The sequence below is a fragment of the Rattus norvegicus genome, chromosome 15 (assembly GCF_036323735.1).
Source record: "Rattus norvegicus strain BN/NHsdMcwi chromosome 15, GRCr8, whole genome shotgun sequence".
NCBI classification, from domain to species: domain Eukaryota; kingdom Metazoa; phylum Chordata; class Mammalia; order Rodentia; family Muridae; genus Rattus; species Rattus norvegicus.
The window spans coordinates 37,750,502-37,770,922 of NC_086033.1; the positions used below are offsets into that span (position 1 = coordinate 37,750,502).

The 20,421-nt window shown below is 39.1% G+C and overlaps 1 protein-coding gene across 13 annotated transcripts in view; it reads right to left on the reverse strand.

The window, feature by feature from the left end:
- The window catches only part of Setdb2 (SET domain bifurcated histone lysine methyltransferase 2), a 51,762-nt gene that overhangs the window by 19,473 nt on the left and 11,868 nt on the right, over positions 1-20,421 (reverse strand). For 3 of the 13 annotated variants that reach the window (XM_039093876.2, XM_039093875.2, XM_039093877.2), the window contains 10 exons: positions 19,142-19,238; positions 14,797-15,357; positions 12,746-12,862; positions 10,970-11,139; positions 9,674-9,872; positions 8,787-8,886; positions 8,059-8,152; positions 5,309-5,649; positions 2,823-2,911; positions 68-150 (listed from right to left, as the gene is read on the reverse strand). In XM_039093876.2, coding sequence (XP_038949804.1) covers positions 68-150; positions 2,823-2,911; positions 5,309-5,649; positions 8,059-8,152; positions 8,787-8,886; positions 9,674-9,872; positions 10,970-11,139; positions 12,746-12,862; positions 14,797-15,357; positions 19,142-19,238 — 1,851 coding nt within the window. The other 10 variants (XM_039093881.2, XR_005493987.2, XM_039093879.2 and 7 more) reach the window with 10 other exon arrangements.

Sequence of the window (20,421 nt, forward strand, 5' to 3'; positions counted from 1 at the left end):
CTCACTTCATGAATGACTATCAGATATAAGAGTTATATTATTTTTTTCCGACACTTAGTAAACCCACATTGGCAGAGGATTTCCTTTTCAGGCATGGTCCCAGCTTCATAACCATAATCCCATGTTAGTTCTGTTCTTGCTTTCACATACCTACAAAGCAGAAATAAAAAAGAATTGTAAATCATGCTAAATTACTCCACAGAGAACAACCTTGAATATTTCAATTTTCATATTAATAAAATCAGCCACCTTATTCTCTCCACATTGCCAACCATTCAAAATAATCTTTACTAAAAGTAGTCATTTGACTTTTGTATTGAGTCTCTTAAAATCCTATGTATGAAGGAATATCCATGAGGAATGGTGTTTTGCAAACATAAAGGCTGTGGCATACAAGCAAATAGGATAATTCTGACTTTAAAGAAGACAAAGGGCATGAGCTTATTTCTTATGTGGGATAGCTTTCTTTCTAATTGCTATTTTTACTTCAGGATATAAATGTTTTCCTTTGGGTGTTTTGTCAATGACTTTGTGAATTAAAGCCATTTGTTATCTTTTTCTTTAATATTTTTCTTCTTGTATTTTTCTCCCGCATTTTTAAGAACAGTAGAAAATTATCACTTTTTGTCCAGCGTGATTTTCTTGTGGTCTTTTTTTGTTTGTTTGTTTTTGGGTTTTTTTTGGTTCCTTTTTTCGGAGCTGGGGACCGAACCCAGGGCCTTGTGCTTCCTAGGCAAGCACTCTACCACTGAGCTAAATCCCCAACCCCTCTTGTGGTCATTTTTTTTAAAACATGTGTCTTTTTTTTTAAAGGCTTATTTATTAATTTTATGTATGTGAGTACATTGTCACTGCCTTCAGACACATGAGAAGAGGGCATCAGATTCCATTCAGATGGTTGTGAGCCACCATGTGGTTGCTGGGAATTGAACTCAGGACCTCGGGGAGAGCAGTCAGTGCTCTTAACCGCTGAGTCATCTCCCCACCCCTCTTGTGGTCATTTCTAACACCTCTGAATTTGGATTCATTGTTGTGTGGGGCTGTGAGCTGGTTATCCCACCTCTAGGAGACTTGACAGTTAAGAGACAACTCCGTTCAGATCCAGGAGGAACCTGCAGTAAGATGCTAAATAAAACACACTGTCCAAATGGAGGTACTTGCCTACCTTCCTTCCATGAATTCAACTGTGAACATGGCATATGTAAAAATCATTGTGGGCCTGAATGACATGGCACCTAGCTGTCCAAGGTGTGTTCCCTGTGTAGGTACTTGCTCATCTCCCCTGGTTTCCTCAGACCTTTCTACCTGGCTATGATGATCATATGATAGAACAGGGTCTCATACACTGACCCCTTTCAAGATAGTTGGCATTTGCCCTTTCCTAGAAATTCATGTGTAGTTGCCATATGTATTTGATGACCACTGTCCTAAAACAGAGTCAATCACTTGTCATTTGTCTTAATGCATACAGTTAGTTCCATACCAATGCCTGGCAAGCTGTCTCAACGCTCTGACTATACCTTAACTTTGCAAAACTCATCCACTCTTTGACTGTGCTAGTGGTCAAAGCCACTGCTTTGTATGTGTTGGGTGCTTTAACGTCCCCACCCTACAGCTACTTCACTTAAAAGTACTGTCTAGCACATGTCCACACCCTTTGTTTCTTTATAAATACAACTCTCTTACATTTACTTACTAATACTTGTAAATAATTCTAAAGATTACTAAAACCTTACATAGACTGGGAGTACATCTAAAGTAGATAAAAACCATTACCCTAAAAAGAAGTAAAGGTCTAGGTGAGGCCTTCAGTCCCAATACTTGGGAAGCAGAGGAAGGTGGATCTCTGTGAGTTCAAGGCCAGCCAGAGCTACAAATTAAGATCCTATCTCAAAAACAACAAACAAAACTCCAAACAAACAAACAAACAAACAAAAACCAACAAAACAGAACAAAAAACCTGCATAAGCAGAAAAGCAATAGGGGTGTACGCAGAGGGACCCACAGATAAGAAGTAACTGAGAAAAATAGTGGGGAAAATGAAATGAATTACTTGACTGATGGGTAGGAGGGTACAGAGAAGCAAGTTAAGAAGCTAACCATTTAGCCAAACCTGGTGGTACACACTAGTAATCCCAGCACTCAGGAGGCTACAGTAGAAGGACTAAGAATTCATGGCCAGCCTGGTGGTAGGAGCCCATGCCCCTAATCCCAGCACTTGGGAGGCAGAGACAGGAGGATCTGGGTTCAAGGCCAGGTCTACAAAGAAACCCTGTCTTGAAAACAAACAAACAAAAAGCAAATCAACAACAACCAAAAAGTTCTGGGTTATGTACTGAGTACTAAATCAGCAAAGAGTAAATGGCAAAACCCTGTCACCAAAACTCACAAAGCTAAATGAATCTCTCTGCTTACAACACATACAATTAACTGGGGTAAAAAGAAAATGTTTCTATTTCGAAGTAAGTCAAATTATAAAACTACATATTGAAGCTTGCTTTACACTATATTGTATACTATATTGTTCATGAGCATGCACAATAACAATTAATTCTGTTAATCAAAACAAAAGAACACAGCATTCTCCTTCATGTTTCCTGAACTGAATTATGTAATCTGAGGTCTTTAGCTCCTTAGGAAATTAATTTTAGATGAGATTAAAAATAGAAATTTCAACCACTTAAATTTTTACTGAGTAGTTAACAGTTTAGGTAAACTATTTTATGATAATAGATGTTTGGGGCTATGTTGCATCTTTTCATATTTACTATCTTAAACGCCACAGTGCAGCATTAAATTGTATAAGCAAAATAACCACAAACCTGTTGGTGAAGAAGGCCGCCAATGGGAAATTCCTGTCATGGGTTTCTACAAACACGTTCTGCACCCAGAGATTTGGGTAGCAACTGTGCTGTTAAAAAAAAAAATTAAACAGGGGTTAGACACAGCATAAAATTTAGAAAGTATGTGAGTACCCTTGTTTCCTACACATATCACTGATTTTGCCTTTCTCGGGTCAAGCAATATGCAATCTACCACAGTTCTTAGCAGTGTAATTAATAACAGGAACTAATTTAGTATAGCCATTCAGACATCATGCGATAGAAATACAAAATAGAACCCCCATATGGGGATTGTTTGTCAGTACTTAATGTTATTATAAATACACTTATCTCCTGACTCATCAACACTACATTAAAAATATTCTGTATATACCATCTGCATAGATATCTATGTGTAAGATTGTTAATAAATATTGATTTTTAAACAGGAAACATTTGGAAATAATCTCAATACCTGCCTATTAGGAACTAGTTAAAATTGATACAATGGAATTCTATGCAGCATAAAGGAGCCCGCTAACAGGGACAATCAGGTCCAGTGAGACGGCTCAGTGGGAAAAACCATTTACCAGTAAGCCAGACGACCTGAGTTTGAACATACATGGTAAAAAGGGGAGAACCAAGTTTCCAAGTTATTCCCTAGCCTCCCACATGCATGTGGCGTGTGTGTATCCCCTTCCCCCACATACAAAGTAAATAACTAAATAAAAAATAGGAGGGGACCAGGAGCTCCTGTATACTGATACAGGATAAACGTCAGGATGGTACTGTCAGCCCAAAGGTGAGTAGAAGAGATATCTCAGTCAGTAATGTAGTTGTTATGCAAGCGTGTAGACCTCATGTGAAAATCCAGGTGTGGTGGCACAAGCTCATATTAGGACCAGAGCAGTAGAGGCAGGAGGATCCCTGGGGCTTGCTGGCCAGACAGCCCAGCCTGATCAGTAACTCCAGGTCATCCGATAACCTTGTTTTAAAAAGCCAAAGTGAATGGCACTGAAGGAACAACACCCATGGTTGATTGACCTCAGGCTCCCTAATACACAGGCACTCATGTGCAAGTAGGCTGCCACACACACACACACACACACACACACACACACACACACTCACTCACAAAGTGAATAAGCTATATAGAAAAGAACCAACGCCATACATGTATTTACTTGCATTTGCAGAGCTAAAAAGGAAAAAAAAAAGGACAAGAATAAACAGGAGCCATAGAATGAGTCAGGGAAACTGGCAGCATAATACTTTCCAAGAGAAGGCTTTAACTGGACAGTGAGTTCCAGGACAGCCAGGGCTACAGAGAAGAGAGACACTGTCTCAAGAATGTAAGGTAAATAAATAAATAAATGGGGAAGGCCCTGAAAACAAACAAAAGTGTGGCAAGAGTTTAACACACAGAGTGTATGCAGCATCATCCTCACATCCCACCTGAAACTGTCGGAGACATGTATAAGCAGTTGACTTGTCTCAGCACAGCCACATAACCTCTTTCAAGGCTCATAACGTAACGGCATCTCAATACGCCCTTCCAGACTTCTTAGCTGCCCACTGTTTTCTCCACACTGACGTTTATTACCATCACGAGACTCAGAGGCACCGAGCCCCTACAGTATCCTTGTATATGTCCATCATTCAGCATCAATGATGATTATTTCTAATTTTTTTTTGCAACTTATATAACTGAGTTTGGAAATCGTGTCTATTTATACACTCGTGTGCGTGTGAAGACATGCATGCACATCTGCGTGTGTCTGTGGAGCTGGAAGTCAGATGTCAGACAGATGTCTGGATTGCTCTTTGCCTTAGTTTTTCATACTTTATAACCCTGTGTGTGTGCATGAGGAAGCCAGAGGAGAATGTTGGGTACACAGTTCTATCATGCTTTACCATCATCCCTTGAGACAGCAGCTCTCACTGAAACTGGGCCTAAGCACCCTTCTGCTTCCACTCATGAGTGTGCTGGGATTATAGGCGTGCAAGCTTTTTACGTGGGTGCGGGGATCCAAACTCAGGTCCTCATGTAAGTTTGCTGAGTCATCCTCCCGGCCCTGTAATTTCTTTGGTTTTATGGTTTTTGTTTGTTTGTTTTTGTCTTGTTTTGTGTTTTAAAGACAGGTTCTCACATTGTAGCCTAGGCTGGTCTAAGACTCAGAAAATCCACCTGCCTCAGCCTGAGAAGTATTGGGATGACAGGTGTGAGTCACCATGCCCAGCACTTGAGTTCTCTAACAGAAATGTTTGCTGTATGGTAAGCACTTCCAAACAATTTATATTAATTAGTATGACCCTCAACAAAAAGATTGTTCCTCGCATATTAGCATCAGGAAACCGCACACACAGGTACACAGAGGACTGATTCTGGTAGTCTGTTCTGTCTTTAGAATCTATTAATCTTATCTTCCTGATACCTTTTAAAGAAAAGAATGCTTAAAAATAGGAATTTCAACCCCGATACTCACATTAAGGAAACGGCCCACATTTCCTTCTTTTGAAGCATCCAATAGAAACAGACTCTCCTTACTGAGCTGCACCAGGGAAGCAGATGGAATCTTTGTCCTTTCACTTGCCAGCTCCTCACCACACGAGACCTGCTGGCTTTGAGAGGCTGCAGGCTCTTCCTCTTGGGACGTTTTTACGGGGACTTCAAGCACTTTTTTAGTGTTCTTACTATTCAATATGGCTGCGTGCTTACACCCGTATGCTGGGGAAGTGTCTTCTCTACTGGTAGTTGTATCTATCACATCTGATTCAGTCAGCTGCTTGTCTTCAGAATATCCAACTTGGCTTGAACTTAAGTCCTCTAGTAGACATTGTTAGGAAGGAATTGTCAGGACATATAATTGGCTGAGTAATAGTGCTAAGATTAAGTTAGATGACAATTGCTTTAATTAGTACTAATCTCTATCACATGTTAAGGCAGGCATTGTATAAATGAAAACACTGAGTCTGGAGAATTTAGGTTTACCTGACTCATACAGAGAACTGCTGCACATACATGTGCCCAGCTTCTGAAGCCGGTCTTCTTTCTGCCGCATCACCTCTGTTAAGGAATCTACATGCTGCTTCCTCATTAATGTATTTAATAGCAAATCCAAAAAGAATGACCTTCTTTTCATCAACTCTGGAATCTACATTTAAGTATATTCTAGACGCATGTAACAAAGATGCTAGGCCTTTAACATGTCATAGTCCTAAGAAAACTGTCAGGAGTTATTTTTTTCCCTAAACCCCAGGAAAAACAACTGCACTTCCAAGGGCTTGTACATATGAATGTTTGGCGTCTTTACTAAATGACCAGTCAAAAACTGTACTTTTATAAACCAACAGAGGTGATGGGCTGTTTAGTCAAGTTTCGCATCCATAATGGAATTAACTGTCTGTGAACATACAAAGTATGAATTCATGTCAGACAGAATAAGTAAATTCATGTATTTAAAAGAAAAAAAAAACCCTACTCATGTAATATAATCCAATGCCCCTCACCCCCAATTACACTACAGTTAAAAAGTTGATCTTAGGCAGATGATATGATACAGTGGGTAAAAGTACTTCTTGCCAAGCCTGAAGATCTGAGTTCAATCCCTGGTACCCCACATGGTGGAATGGAAAAACGGATTCCCAAAAGCTGTCCTCTGATCTGGGCATGCCATGCCACACATAGCTGAACATGCTTTTCCTTCGGATAAACAGGTAAGTGGGTTTTTTTTTTTTTGTTGTTGTTGTTGTTGTTGTTGTTGTTGTTTTCAAGAGGGGAGAGCAAAAATATCTTTGAAAGTCTTTTTCTTTTTTTCTTAAAAAAAAAAAAGTTAATGTCCAAGAAGGCAGGAGCAGAATAGTGGTTACGAGAGCCTGGGAAGGACTGAGGAAGAGGGGGAAGAATGAGGCTGTTCCTAAGTGTATGGGCGCAGTTGGAGAGGAGGTGTAACTTCTAGTGGTCCAGACAGCACAGTAAGGTAACAGTGGTTGCAATAATTAATGGCCTATTCCAAATAGCCAATAGGGAAGAAATGACAAGTCCCTGAGGTAAATGATCATTATACAATGAATACTATACTAATAGATATATGCAACTGCTAATTAAAAATATTTTTAAAAAGAAATTATATTTCTTAAAAATAAAGGCTTCTGGTTTAATCATTATCATGTGGATCCTGATCCTACAGTATCCATATTTTAGCCAAAGATTTCTAATACTTTCTTTGAGCTAAATGATGTTGTTATTTGGACTGCCTGCTACATGTACTTAGCAAATGACACAACCGGTGAAAGAGTCAAAGCAGCCATGCTCATTATGGCTCATGTGTATTAAACGGTAAAATAACTATTATTAACATGCTCTTTCTTAATAGAACTTTCCCAGGAGGAGCAGCCATACCTCCACCAATCTATCCTTCAACACTAGCTGGGGAGTTTGGGTTGTAGATTAAGGATATGAACCAGGAGAAGAGGCTGCAGTGGCTGACCTGTTCTCGGAACAGGACATCCATCATCCATATCTCTCTACTGAGGGATCCACTGAAATACAAAAGTTCAGAAACGCATGTCTGCCCAAGTTGTAACATTTATCATGCAGAGACTGTACTCTGAAAGGCATATTCTGTGGAGGGAGATTTTATACCCTCACTAGCATGTCACTGAGCATCCTCTACAGTGGTATGACTGAACTGCTAGAGTGATGTATCTTTAGGAGTCCAAAAAAAAAAAAAAAATATCTAAAAGCCACAGCCAATACCTGTGGACCATGTAGTCAGAGCCCGTCCACTCAACCCCTCTTGCCATACAGTTGGCCACTGCTGAAATCAGACCGGAAATCTGTAAACGCCTGTAAGTTTAGGACTAATCACCAAGAATTTGGCAGTTAGATGGTCTCTGTCGTGACTATTCAATTCTACTAATGTAGAGAGAAATAGAAACCTGTAAATCAACGCCTACAGCTTAGAGTCAACAAAAACTTTATTTATGGACACCTAATTCTCAAGTGTCATGAAATATTATGCACTGTATGATTTTTTCTCAACTACTTAAAAACATAAAAAACACTTTCACCAATCACAATTAACATCTGGCAGACCAGATTTGGAGTACAGTTTACCAATGTTCACTGGATAAATCCATCAGTTTGTTATGAAGTGTATGGAAAGGAGCTGTAGATTTAAATAAAAGGACAGAAAGGCAGGGAGGTAGGCAACCATAAAGAAATGACGCCTACCGTGAGCTCTCCTAGCTTTAGAGTCCAGGTGTTCTTGAGCTGGTTTAAATCCATTCTTCTCTTCTGGGGCAGCAGAATATGAGCAAACGAATCCCTTCAAAGAAAGTAAGAGAGACAGCTGTGCTTTCCAAAGAAAGTAAGAGAGACAGCTGTGCTTTCCAAAGAAAGTAAGAGAGACAGCTGTGCTTTCCAAAGAAAGTAAGAGAGACAGCTGTGCTTTCCAAAGAAAGTAAGAGAGACAGCTGTGCTTTCCAAGCCAGGAAAAAAGCACTTGGCAGCGGGGCCTCTTCACACGTATGACTCTTTATAGAGCACATAGAGTTGGTTAGACTTGAACAGCTACAAACCTGGTGTTATGAGGAGCTCTGACATAAGTGGGGCACACGGTGTCCATTTTGAACTGTCTATTTCTAGGCACATTAGTAAGCTACAACTACATTAGTCAAGATATTATTTGGGCTAAAAACATAATAAATTTGTACCTCAGACTTTTGAACATAGCATGTATGTTCAAAATAACAAAACAGAGCCTACATAGTATTATGTAGCATAAATGTTTTGGTAAAGGCTAGAAAGGTAAGACAGTGGTTGATGTCCTGGGAGAGGCATCTCTCTTGTTTTTCAAGATAGTGTCTTGCTATGTAGCCCAAGCTGACTTCAAACTCATGATCCTCCTCAATTGTCCCTCCCCAACAAGCACTAACACTGCAAGTGAGCTCATGTTTTACCATGTTTTTCTCATTGTAATGAAAAACATCTGTCTTGGATTTAGGTCTTCTAATGACTGAATGACGCTGAGTTCTTGAAATATTTCTATTATTCATTTCCCTGAAAGGAAAAGAAAAGTTACTCTGTGTATCACCAAAAGATATAGGTAATATCATTAGCTCATAAGCTTCCATTATTGTTAGAAATTAGTCTAGGGACTGAAGAAAGGGATCAGTGGTTAAGAGTACTAGCTGCTCTTCCAGAGGTCATGGTTCAATTCCCCGCACCCACAGGGCAGCTCATAATCATCTATAACTCCAGTTCCAGGGGATCCAAAATCCATTTCTGGCCCCTTAGGGCACCAGGCACACAAGTGATACAGGCAAAACACCCATACACATAAATTTAAAATTAAAATATTAAAGAAATTAATCTATATTATACCTATGCTACTTAGTGGAGGAAGAAAAAGGTAATCATTAGATATTAATAATTTCAAAATGTGGTTTTTTTTTTTTTTTTGGTTCTTTTTTTCGGAGCTGGGGACCGAACCCAGGGCCTTGCGCTTCCTAGGTAAGCACTCTACCACTGAGCTAAATCCCCAGCCCCTCAAAATGTGTTTTTAAACACTTAAGAGACCCTAATAAAGCTTTCCGAATAGAATGGAGATACAGAAAATTAAAATGTATACTATTCATAACGAATCAGATGAAAGTCATCCACAGTGAACTCGGAAATGGGGCACAGAAGGGAATGTGCTGACTAGATACTAAGGTAAGAATGCTGGATTTCTAGAAGTGTTAAACTTAAATTATGAGGCAGGATGATGTTGAGGGGAGGGATGGTGGAAAGAGAGAAAAACAGACACAGAGGTACTAACCCCAAACGTTTCTGAGTTTTTACTTACACAACGGGCTCTTCGAGATCACTGCTAAACTTAGGAGGACATCCCTCAGTTTTAGGACTTTCACAGTGTGTTTGACGATCTGAACATACAACTTCTATTTTCCTCTTTTTAGAGAATGAATTTTTCACGGTGTGCTGCTGCTCACTTTCACTTTCACCAATGTTAGTTTTCTCAGGAGTGGCTCTGCTCAGTAACCTTCCTGAAATAAACAGATAGTGTTCAAAACAGGAAACTACCAACAAGCAGGCATCTGTCTTCTCTGCACTAGGAGCACCTTGTTTCTAGAGAGATAAACCCACCCTACAAATTCTAGAATACATCAAAGAAAACCATACCATGAAACTAAAAGGAAAAAATCAAGGCCAACGGGAGCCTCATATTCATAGTAGAGATGAGTTATATGAAAGAAGGGCCAGTCCACTCTGATATTTTATAAAGATCCACAGCAACACGAAAACAAAAGGCACTCTAGACAAGACTGGTTTAAGTTTGAAATTTTAAACTCTTATCAAAAATGACCTATTTAAAATTTGTGACCTTGACCTACTATTATGCTCAAACTCAGTTTAATATTAAAATCTGTCTCATTGACGCATCTTCTTTCAAGAGTCAAATTATACTTATCAGACTAGAATTGGTGGCTAGGTATTACCACTCATCTTCTAGGTCAGTCTCAGGCCACGTTCCAGCTCTGCAGAGACTGCCAGTGACGCTTCCTGGACACCACTTAGAGTAAGCAGACAGCTTCACTAGAGGGCTAGTCTGCGTAACAGGAAGAATGCTAGGCAGGCTGGGTAGCATATGTGTATGTAAGTGGTATGTGACAGATTCAAGCATGACCATCTATTCTGAAGTCCCTGAACTAAGTGAGATGCTTAACGTTACTGTTTGACTCAACATCACAAACTGACTTGTGAACTTCTAGTCAGTTCCAAATACTAAGGAGCTTTAGCCTGATTGCTTTTACCTGGGTAGGTGGGTCACTGGGACTTTGTATTTAGAAGTTCTCTTCCCTTACTGCATAGCACCTGTAGCTGTGGAGACAATGTGCTGCTTGAGTCTCAAGCCCTGGGGAAGTAGGACCTTTCCTTTCTGAAGCACCTCGGACCTTATGGCATCTCAGCCCTTCTGGAGCCAAGGTCCAGTTGCCTGTCTCCCTTTGTACTGCCCCTACATCTTGTGGTTCTGCACCTGGCTAAATGATGTGGATGGCTCTGACTAGGACAATTTAAATACAGATGTATATAGACCCTACTTATAGGAAAAAAATCTTTAAAAAGCAAATCTTTGCTTTACCTGAATAAATGCACACAAATGTCCCTTTGTCAATGTCATCCAGGCAGCGCACTCCCCAGCCCTTCTTCTCACTTTTGAACACCTGCAGCCTCACCCGGGGGCCATGCTGGATGACGCGGTTTTGACACATCTGTCGGTTACACTTGCAGAACAGGTTGCATTCATAAATGCTGGCAGGAATACACACAAGATGGTGTCATAAGATAGTCTAAAAGCAAAATGAAGTGCATATTGCTACTTTACTCAACCAGTAATGAGACTGAGGGAAGTGGGGAAACGTAAGGTCAGACCGCCTGGGTTGACTAGCTATAGTCTCCATTTTTAAAATGGAAATTATTTTATTTATGATTTGTGTATGAGTGTTTTGCCTGTGTATATAACTGTACCATGTGCTTGCCTGGTACCCACAGAAAACTGAAGAGGGCACTGAATCCCTGGGACCAGTGTTATAACAACTGAATATGAACGCTCATGTGGGTGCTAGGATTTGAACTTGAGTCCTTTAGAAGAACAGCAAGCACTGAGCCATCATTCCAACCTCAAACAAGAAGCTTATATAACAGAGCTTAACCTATGGGGCTGTTTCATTAATAACCATATGTCAATATTTACAAGACATATATCCTGGTGCTCAGTACATAGTAAATGTTAGCTTTTAAAATATGTAAAGGAAATGTCTAGGATCAAACTCTTCCACTTCTAGTTCTACTAGTGCTATTTCTTAGTATTAATCGATAAGTTGATAATTATCAACTGTCAAGTCAGTATCTTTCAATCACTTTTTCTTTTAATAAGTATATATCTTTACAGTTATTATTGTGTGTGGGGGGAGATCATGCTCATGCATGTGTCACACACACACACACACACACACACACACACACACACACACACACAAGCACAGACACCAGAGAAGGTCAGGTGCCTGTTCTACTAGTCTCTGCTTTATTCCCTCAAGAAGGATCCCTTCACTGAGCCTGAAGGCCAGCCCCAGGGACCATATATCTCCAGCCTCTAAGAGCACTACCCTGACAGGCAGGTATGTATAGCTTTTTACATCAGGTCCTCATGCTCTTTCCCATCAAGTTAGTTCCTCAGCCCCTTCATTTGGTTTTGAAACAGCTTCTTCCTGTAGCTCAGGCTGGTCTACCACTCATTTAGCCTCTGCCTTGAACATGCTGCAGACATGTTTTAATGGGAAAAGGGATAGTCAGTCACTCATTTCCTGAACAGCCAGAGCTGAAGCAGATGAGTGGTTATCTGAATATACTCTAATTTGTGTGTGGTCACCGGCTTCCATTCCTAATATACAATGGTTTCAGGTTATCATTTCTTAATAATTTAGATGTTCAGTATTAGAAACAAATATAAAGGAAACCTTTAAGACTGTAGACCATAGCAAAAAAAAAAGTCCTCTTAGTGGCTGGGGGAATGGATCAGTGGGTAAAATGCTTGTTACTCAAGCATGAGGACCTGAGTTCGATCCCTAGAGCTCATAGAAAAGCTGGGTATGGAGCACATATGTAGCTCCAGCCGCAGGCGGACAGCAGAGACAGTCTATCCAAAGTGGGAAGCTCCAGGCTCAGTGAAAGACTTGATCTGAAAAAAAAAAAAACAAATAAGGTGGATAGTGACTGGGGGAGACACCTGGCCTCGACCTCTGGCTTCCACGTGTGCACACACAGACCCAGGTACCACACCCCCATGCACATAACGTAAAAAAACAACATTCCTCATAGTTACAAACAACCTGCAGCACGTCCTAAGGCCCCTCACCCAGAAGGTATGAGTCTCTGCAGTCTTTTATATTTATATCCAGTACATTCTCCGTCAGGTGACAAGGGACATGCTTTGGCATTCTTTGCTGTCAACTGAAGACATGCACACTTTTTTCTAAAAGAAAGGCAGTGGGGACAGAGAAGTGAGAATAAAAACAAAAGCCACCAAGTTAAGAGACTCGGTGAAAGCATAAATGACATTAAAAATGGTGGACTTTTATTTATAAGAGGGTTCTGCTCAAAGAGTATATGGAAACTTCTCTAAAGACAATAGGCCTATCTGAGAAATAACACCAACCACAAGCTTATTACAACTAACATAAAATGCACTGAGCTCTCTGACCGTGAAACAGACATTTCATTATATGGATTTTTATCTTCAAAATGAATGCTTTCATCAGCTCATTTCCTGATAGTCTTAGCTATGCTCTTCTACCACAGATTATTTTAATATTCCCTTATGATCTGAGGTATATTCAAGGACTCCAGAATGCTTAACATCCTGTATCAGTACCAAGGTCTATTTATTTGTGTTTTCCCCACAAACTGAAACACTACCATATGATATCAGAATTAATATCTCCTTACGTGCTTTGGGATATATATATATATATATATATATATATATATATATATATATATATATATATATATATAGAGAGAGAGAGAGAGAGAGAGAGAGAGAGTATATATATATCATTATTTGTGTCCTTTGAGTCCATTATTAAGTAAAATAAACCTTACTAGAATGTACTGCCAAGTACAACACTTGACCTGATAATCAATGTGGCTATTAAGTGACTAACTGGCAAATTGTGAATAGTATGGGCAGAGATGATTCACATTCGAGAAGGAGTGGAGTGGGGCGTTCCATCACACAACTCCAAACAGCATGGAGTGTAATACTTATGCTTTAAGCGCATATGTTTTATAATTATTATTATTAATGTACATGGCTATCTTGTCTGCATGCACGTCTGTGCACCACTTGCATGCCTCATAGCTGTTGCCTAGGGAAGGCAGCAGTTCCCTTGGCTCTGGATGTGAATTACCATGTGGGTGTTGAGCACTGAACCTGGGTCCTCTGGAAGAGCAGTCATTGCTCTTAACCTCTAAAACATCTGTCCAGGACAATATTTTTGGACTACAGTTGGCCACAGGAACTGAAGCCTCTGTAAAGGAAGAAACTCCTTACCAGCCAGTTAGTCTACTGACAGCCATATTGATTACAGATCAAGTGTCATACCTACAATGCTTTAGAGTATGTGGGAAAAGCACAAATAGACAGACTTTGGTACTAATACAAGATGTTAAGCATTCAGGGGTCCTTGAATATACCCCTCAGATGAGGGAATAACTATATTAAAATAAATTCCCATTTTCTTTTGCTTAGTATAGCTAAATTTGCACTGTCAACTATACATATAACACAAATCTACCCAAATATCTGTAAACCTACAAATGCATATGCATTACGCATCTTTAAAAGAAAATGTTTCTCAAGATCTTGATGTAGCAGAGCATGTTGTCATATTCTTGATGGAATATCAGTGCAGTTGTTAAACAATAGTAGTTGCAAGCACACTTACATTCCAAAAAATCAGCCAGGAATAACACTTAATTTATAAAAGTAAAATATAACAAGGACAAAGAAATTAGGAACAAAGGTTCAAATATTGCTTCTCCAATTTGTCTGCTCTGTGACTCCTTTGAGTTTATTTCTAAGACCTACTTTCTTACTTGTGTGAGAGAAATATACCACCTAGCACACAGGATTCTGTGATGATGAGGAGAGTGTACCTAAAGTACACTCATCGATGGCACTGTAATGGCTATTGTAACTATGGCAGTACCTAGAAGCATCCTTAGAAAAACTAAATTTCAAATTGCCATTTCGGGCAGTTATGAGACAGGGTATCTTTTTCATCTATTTTAGACAATGTGTCCACTAGTTTTAGACAGACAGAATGGCAAACTGGAACACAGTAGGACTAGAGAAATGTGTCTATAGTCAGAAGATTGCTTGAAACGCCATGTTTTTCTACTCACATGTCTATGCAGCCCTCAGAACAGTCACATGAATCAGAAAACATGCTGGAAACGTTCAGATGATATGCTCGGGGCCATACTGTCGTCCTATACTTAAACTGTGGGAGTTTACTATTGTCAACCTCATTACAGAAAGAAATCGACACTGATTCCACTCCATTACTAATATCCACATCAGAAACAACTTCATTTTGCTTTGGGTGATTCCGAGTTAACTGAACATAAGTATTAAAAGAAAAGTTGTCTGTGAATAAAAAGTTACACTCCGTTTCAAGCAGGTAATGGAAAACTTCCTCCATGTTTCGTAGACTCCGTCCGCAGGGCGTTCTATAGTTTACATGGAGGGCAGCAGAGGGAGAGTTTGTCTTTGCATGTCGTCTCTGGAAGTGACATCTGAGTGGCAGCTGCAGAGGGTTTTCTCCCTTCAAGGACAGTGGCGCTTCCCTCAGGCAAGCACTGGAGCACACATGGTGATGGAAAGATGCATGCAAAGGGGGCTCCTTCTCCCCCGAACCTTCAGTTTTATTGTTCACAGGGAGGAATCCTTTTCTTCCTGTAGATCTATTAAAATAAAACAATTATTACAATTCGAATTTATGTTTAACTTCATTTAAAAAAAACAACGCACACTAAGGTGACACTTACTGTGTCTTCTTGGCCTGCAGTAAAGTAGCCTAGACTCTGAGACACTTTGTATACTCCGGAGGCACTTAGAGGTCAGGTGTAATTAAGGCAATGCTAGGGAGCCTAATGATAGCTGTGACTGTCCATAGGCTTTGACAGCACACGGAGAGCCGGACTTCTTTAAGGGCTGATTATGGGCTTCTTCATGTGTGATTTGTTAAGTCTTTGCCTAGCAAAACTAAGGCTAGTTTGAAGAATTAGTTAAGAATTCTTTACAGTGCCCACATCTAACAATTTTTAACTGATTTTCCATCCTACAATATGTAAGACAGCTGTCAATAATACTGATACTCTGAGAACTAACAAAAGAATGCGAGACTGGTATTCTATTTAAGGGAAAAAAATCTGAAAAAAACTCTTGTATTTTGAATCCAGTTTTTAAACTTCTACAAGAAACATAAAGTTTTATTTTATTAAGGGTTTGTTATACATTAAAACAGGTATTTTATTTACTTATGTCTCAAAAACCTCCAAACACCTGTATTTTAGTGTGTAACAGACTAAACTTGCACAGGACGTGTGTAACTTCCACAGGATGAGCAGTAGCATAAATAGCAACTTCATGGTGTGCTGATATCCCGGCCATGCCTGCTAACCACACTATCCTACTGTAAACCAGGTTTTGTTAATACTGCCAATTTTTTTCCTCAGTGGACAAGCTCCGTCCATTGGCTCTGTACACAATTTCATCTATGAAGTTTCTGGTTCTCGGTCTAATGGGTAAATGATATACTATCAACTGTTGGTTAATGTTGGAACTATTTCCAGTTTGTCTCTGTGTTAGAGTTTTGATGAACGTCTTTGGACATAAATTCTTAACCAAGTTCCTGATTATTCTTATATTCCTTTTAGAGAAATTACTAGTCAACAGGAATCTACATTAAAAATAATAAACTTCATTAATAAAAAAAATCACATACAAATGAATATATTTTCTTATAAAAACCCAAATGCCTCTTTGAGAACGACAGGAATCTCAGTAAACAAGCAGATTATCTAAACTCCTGCATTAGAAGATAGCTACACTCTGCCATATTAACTAGTGAGCATAAGGCTTTCTTTTAAAATCCCTGAGGGATCAGGGTTGCAGCTCAGGGGTGTAGGGTACCTTAGCATGCATGAAGTCTTGGGTCAGATGTTCAGAATGGTTAAAAAAAAGGAAATAAAAAAACAACAACAAAAACAAACAAACAAACAAATAAAACAAAAAAACAAAAAAGAAAGGAAGAAAGAAAAAAAAAAAAAGAGAGAGCAGAACAAACCAAACCACCAGCCAAACAAACACCAAGTTCTTCCTGAGAAAGTTCCCTACTACCAGGAGATTGTAAAGCTGTTCTCATTAGATCGGATGGAGGGCACACACTGCCATTCTCCTTACAGTCTCAGAGCACTATTAAGAGGAGCTAACACTCATGGATTTTCTATCCCTTCCAGTTTCCTCCGTATGTCTTCAAACTCAAAATTACCTTTCTCAAAGATGTGAAAACCAAACCTTTGGGGAACAAAAGTAATCAGACTGGGATATAACTTCAACCTCAAAAGATAAATCAAAGAATATTCAGAACATGATTAAAAGGAGAAATGGAAAGAGAGGATTTTCTTTTAGGAGTGTGTAAAACTGCAAAACTGTTAATATTGTTTCAAAAATTACACTTGAGAGCATTTTATGACCTATATTTGTAAGAACATGGGTATGATTAAGTCAGAAGTTTAAAAAGTAAAGGACTAATTAAGAACATCTAGAATAATTATATTTTATGTGTATAATTCAAGTTAGGTCTTCTTGATATAGCAAAATAAATTCTAAAACACATGCCTCTTAGCCAAGTACTTGAGAGAGTTAGGCAGAAAGATCCCAAGAATCAAGGCAAACTTGGGCTATAGAATGTCTCAAGAAAACACCACCATAAGGGGAAAAAAAGTCAAGATGAAGTTGGACTTTCAGTTCATAATAAAATGAACTATAAGAACAGAACCTACATTGTAAGTGGTGTAATCCTGGATTAATAGTTCTTGGGAAGGAAAAGAGGGAGGACTAAGGCCATCCTTAGAATCAAAGCAATTTCAAGACCTATGTGGGTTACATGAGACCCTGTCTCTAAAAAAGGAAAATAAATAAAAGAACCTAACATCTAAAGATAAAAAGCTCAAATATTTATGTGTTCCCATGGTATATACCATGACTGTCTTAGTTTGGGTTTCTATTGCTGTGATAAAACACCAAGATCAAAAGCAACACAAGGAGGAAAGGGTTTATTTTAACTTGCAAGTCTCAGATCACTGTCCATCCCTGAGGGAAAGCAGGCAGAGACTTGAAGTAGAGGCCATCGTGGAAGCTACTTTCTGGCTAACTACTTATGACTGGCTCTGCTTACTTCCTTGTACAACCCTGGACCACCTGCCCAGGGACAGCACCACCCACATCAATCATTAAGGAAATGTCCTACAGGTTTTCAATCATATAGCGGCATTTTCTCAGTTAACGTCTCCTCTTCCCAGACATGTCTAGGTTTGTGTAAGTGGACAAAAATCAACTATCATGGGGCTGGAGAGATAGCTAAGCAGGTAAGAGCACTGGCTGCCCTTCCAGAGGTTCTGAGTTCAATTCTCAGCAACCACATAGTTCTCAACCATCTGAAATGGGATCCGATGCCCTCTTCTGGCCTGCATGTATACATGCAGATAGAGCACTCGAATAAGCTAATTACATCTCTAAAAAAAATAAAAGCCTCCATCCCTGTGACTCCTCCCTTGAGTACACAGTGTGTTTGTAGCTTTTGTAGTTTAAAACATAAACAAACTAGCACAATGACGTTAAAACATCTATAATTTATTGTAAAAACTAATTCTCTACCTACAGTATAATCTTCTAAGGTCATGGGCAGACAGTTTTGTGAAACATATTAGAATGGTTGGGTCTGTGTTTTAAAACTAATGAGATTTTATGCTGTATATTGGGTTAGCATTTCTATTTAAAATCAAAGTTTTGTGAGCCATAGTTAGGAGGTTATAAAAGCATGGACTTAGATTTCTGTATGAGCATATTAAATTGTTTTGAGACTCAAGCTACACTGACATCTCAACTGGGAGGCTGAGGTCACAGTTCAAGGCAAGTCTAAGCTACCTGGTGAGACACTGTCTGAAAAAAAAACCAACTAGACATCTCTACTATTTATAAATGCAAATTACATGTAACAGTTTTTATTTATAATGGCCAAAAAGATATGAAAGTAAAACAGAAAAAAATTTTTTCTGAGAATTTTTTTAAGGGTAGTTTAATTTTAGCTGAAAGGAAAAATTTTAGAGCAACAAGTTAGGAATTTCACCAGCATTTGAAGGTTTTGGTGCTGGTCTTATCGTTTGGCAGGTTTCAGACTTACTCTTGTGTAAGGTTTCTTAGAAGCTAAGGCGTATTCACTGAACTCAGTGACAGGAGAAGGTCAGATAAAGCTTCCCCTCACACTTGGTGTTTTACAAGCTGCTGGCGGAGCGGACACTGGAGCAATCTTACAGGTCAGGTTCCTCACAGTTGCTTTGGAAGATTTCAGTTGACTGATTAAACAGACATCCTAAGCTACATTTTATAAAAGGGGTTAATTACTTAGGGATATTTAGTAAACAGCAAGTTGAGGGACTATTAACACTGATAATATATACATACAGAATGATACAGTCCTCAGGGGAGGGGTTTTCACATGATGTAGAGGGAAACACATTTGATTTGTTTTTCTGTTCATTCTGAGTCACAGGTGTATGATCTACAGGGAAAAGTACAAAAACGAAGTTAGAAATAATTCATTAAAATAGTCAATAATATTTTCACTGACCAGAAATTCTGCCCAAATGGAACACTATAATTTCCAAAGATACTAAAATTTTGAGATTTAGCCATAAGATTGCCAATATTTTCAAAAGTATTAAGAAAACAATTCAATATAAATTTAAAAGCTTTGGAGAAATTACTCCTGAGAATGAGTTTGATATCAATTTAATCAAAATAGTAGATATTTAAAGCAGTGGCAGTTGTGCCTATATTCTGTAAACAGGCGGCATAGCATCTTCAGGCCTTTAAAGGCCATAAACGTTTTTAGGGTCTTCTGCTTCCTCACTGTGTGTCGGAGGAGACAGGGTTTAAGGATTGGATACTTCTTTTGATCTATTTGCCTAATTATTTCCTGTGTATCATTTTACCCTCTACTCTATTCTTCCTTTGCTTTCATATGGGGAAACAACAAGTAACCGCAGTAGTAACTAAGCAAGGGAGGCAGGGGTAATTGGTGTTTAATCAGTATCTAGGGAGCACACACTGCATTTCCAAGGGCTTGTTTTGACCCTGACACGGAGCCCTTTGTTTCTACACTAGCAAACAGATACAATTTGTCCTCATCAAACTGCTGCATCGGTGGATAAACGACATAAAACATAAAATCATGACATATCGTCTCTGTTGCCAACGACTCCAAACAAAATTTCGACTGAGTTGCAAATAAGTTATTTTAGAGAGGAAAAGAAATACTTGTTAGGATTTACTCCTTATTCCCACTCCCCTCCCCCATGGAGCGGGAATCCCTGAAGGGTGTGTCCATCCTGAAACTGCAGAAGTGTTAAGTAGCAACAGGATTGTTGAACTGCAATGTCTGAAAATCAACAAATGCAGGAAAAGGCTTTCTTTCCTCTTTAACTGTCTAAAAATGGATCCTCAAAAAGAAAAGAAGGAAGAAAAAGATTCTAAATGTCCTCTTCCAGAAGTTTCAATGTAGGAAGGATGTCAACACCATGACAATGCAGACACTATTTCAATGTATAGTAAATCATGTGTATTTTCCTCAGGGCTCATTTACCTTTCCAAAGTCACATCTGTTTCTCTGTCCTTCCACTCTCTTCTAAGAACCCATCGTTTGTTGCAAAGTTCCCTTTGCCTTTCCATGCCTTACTAATCAA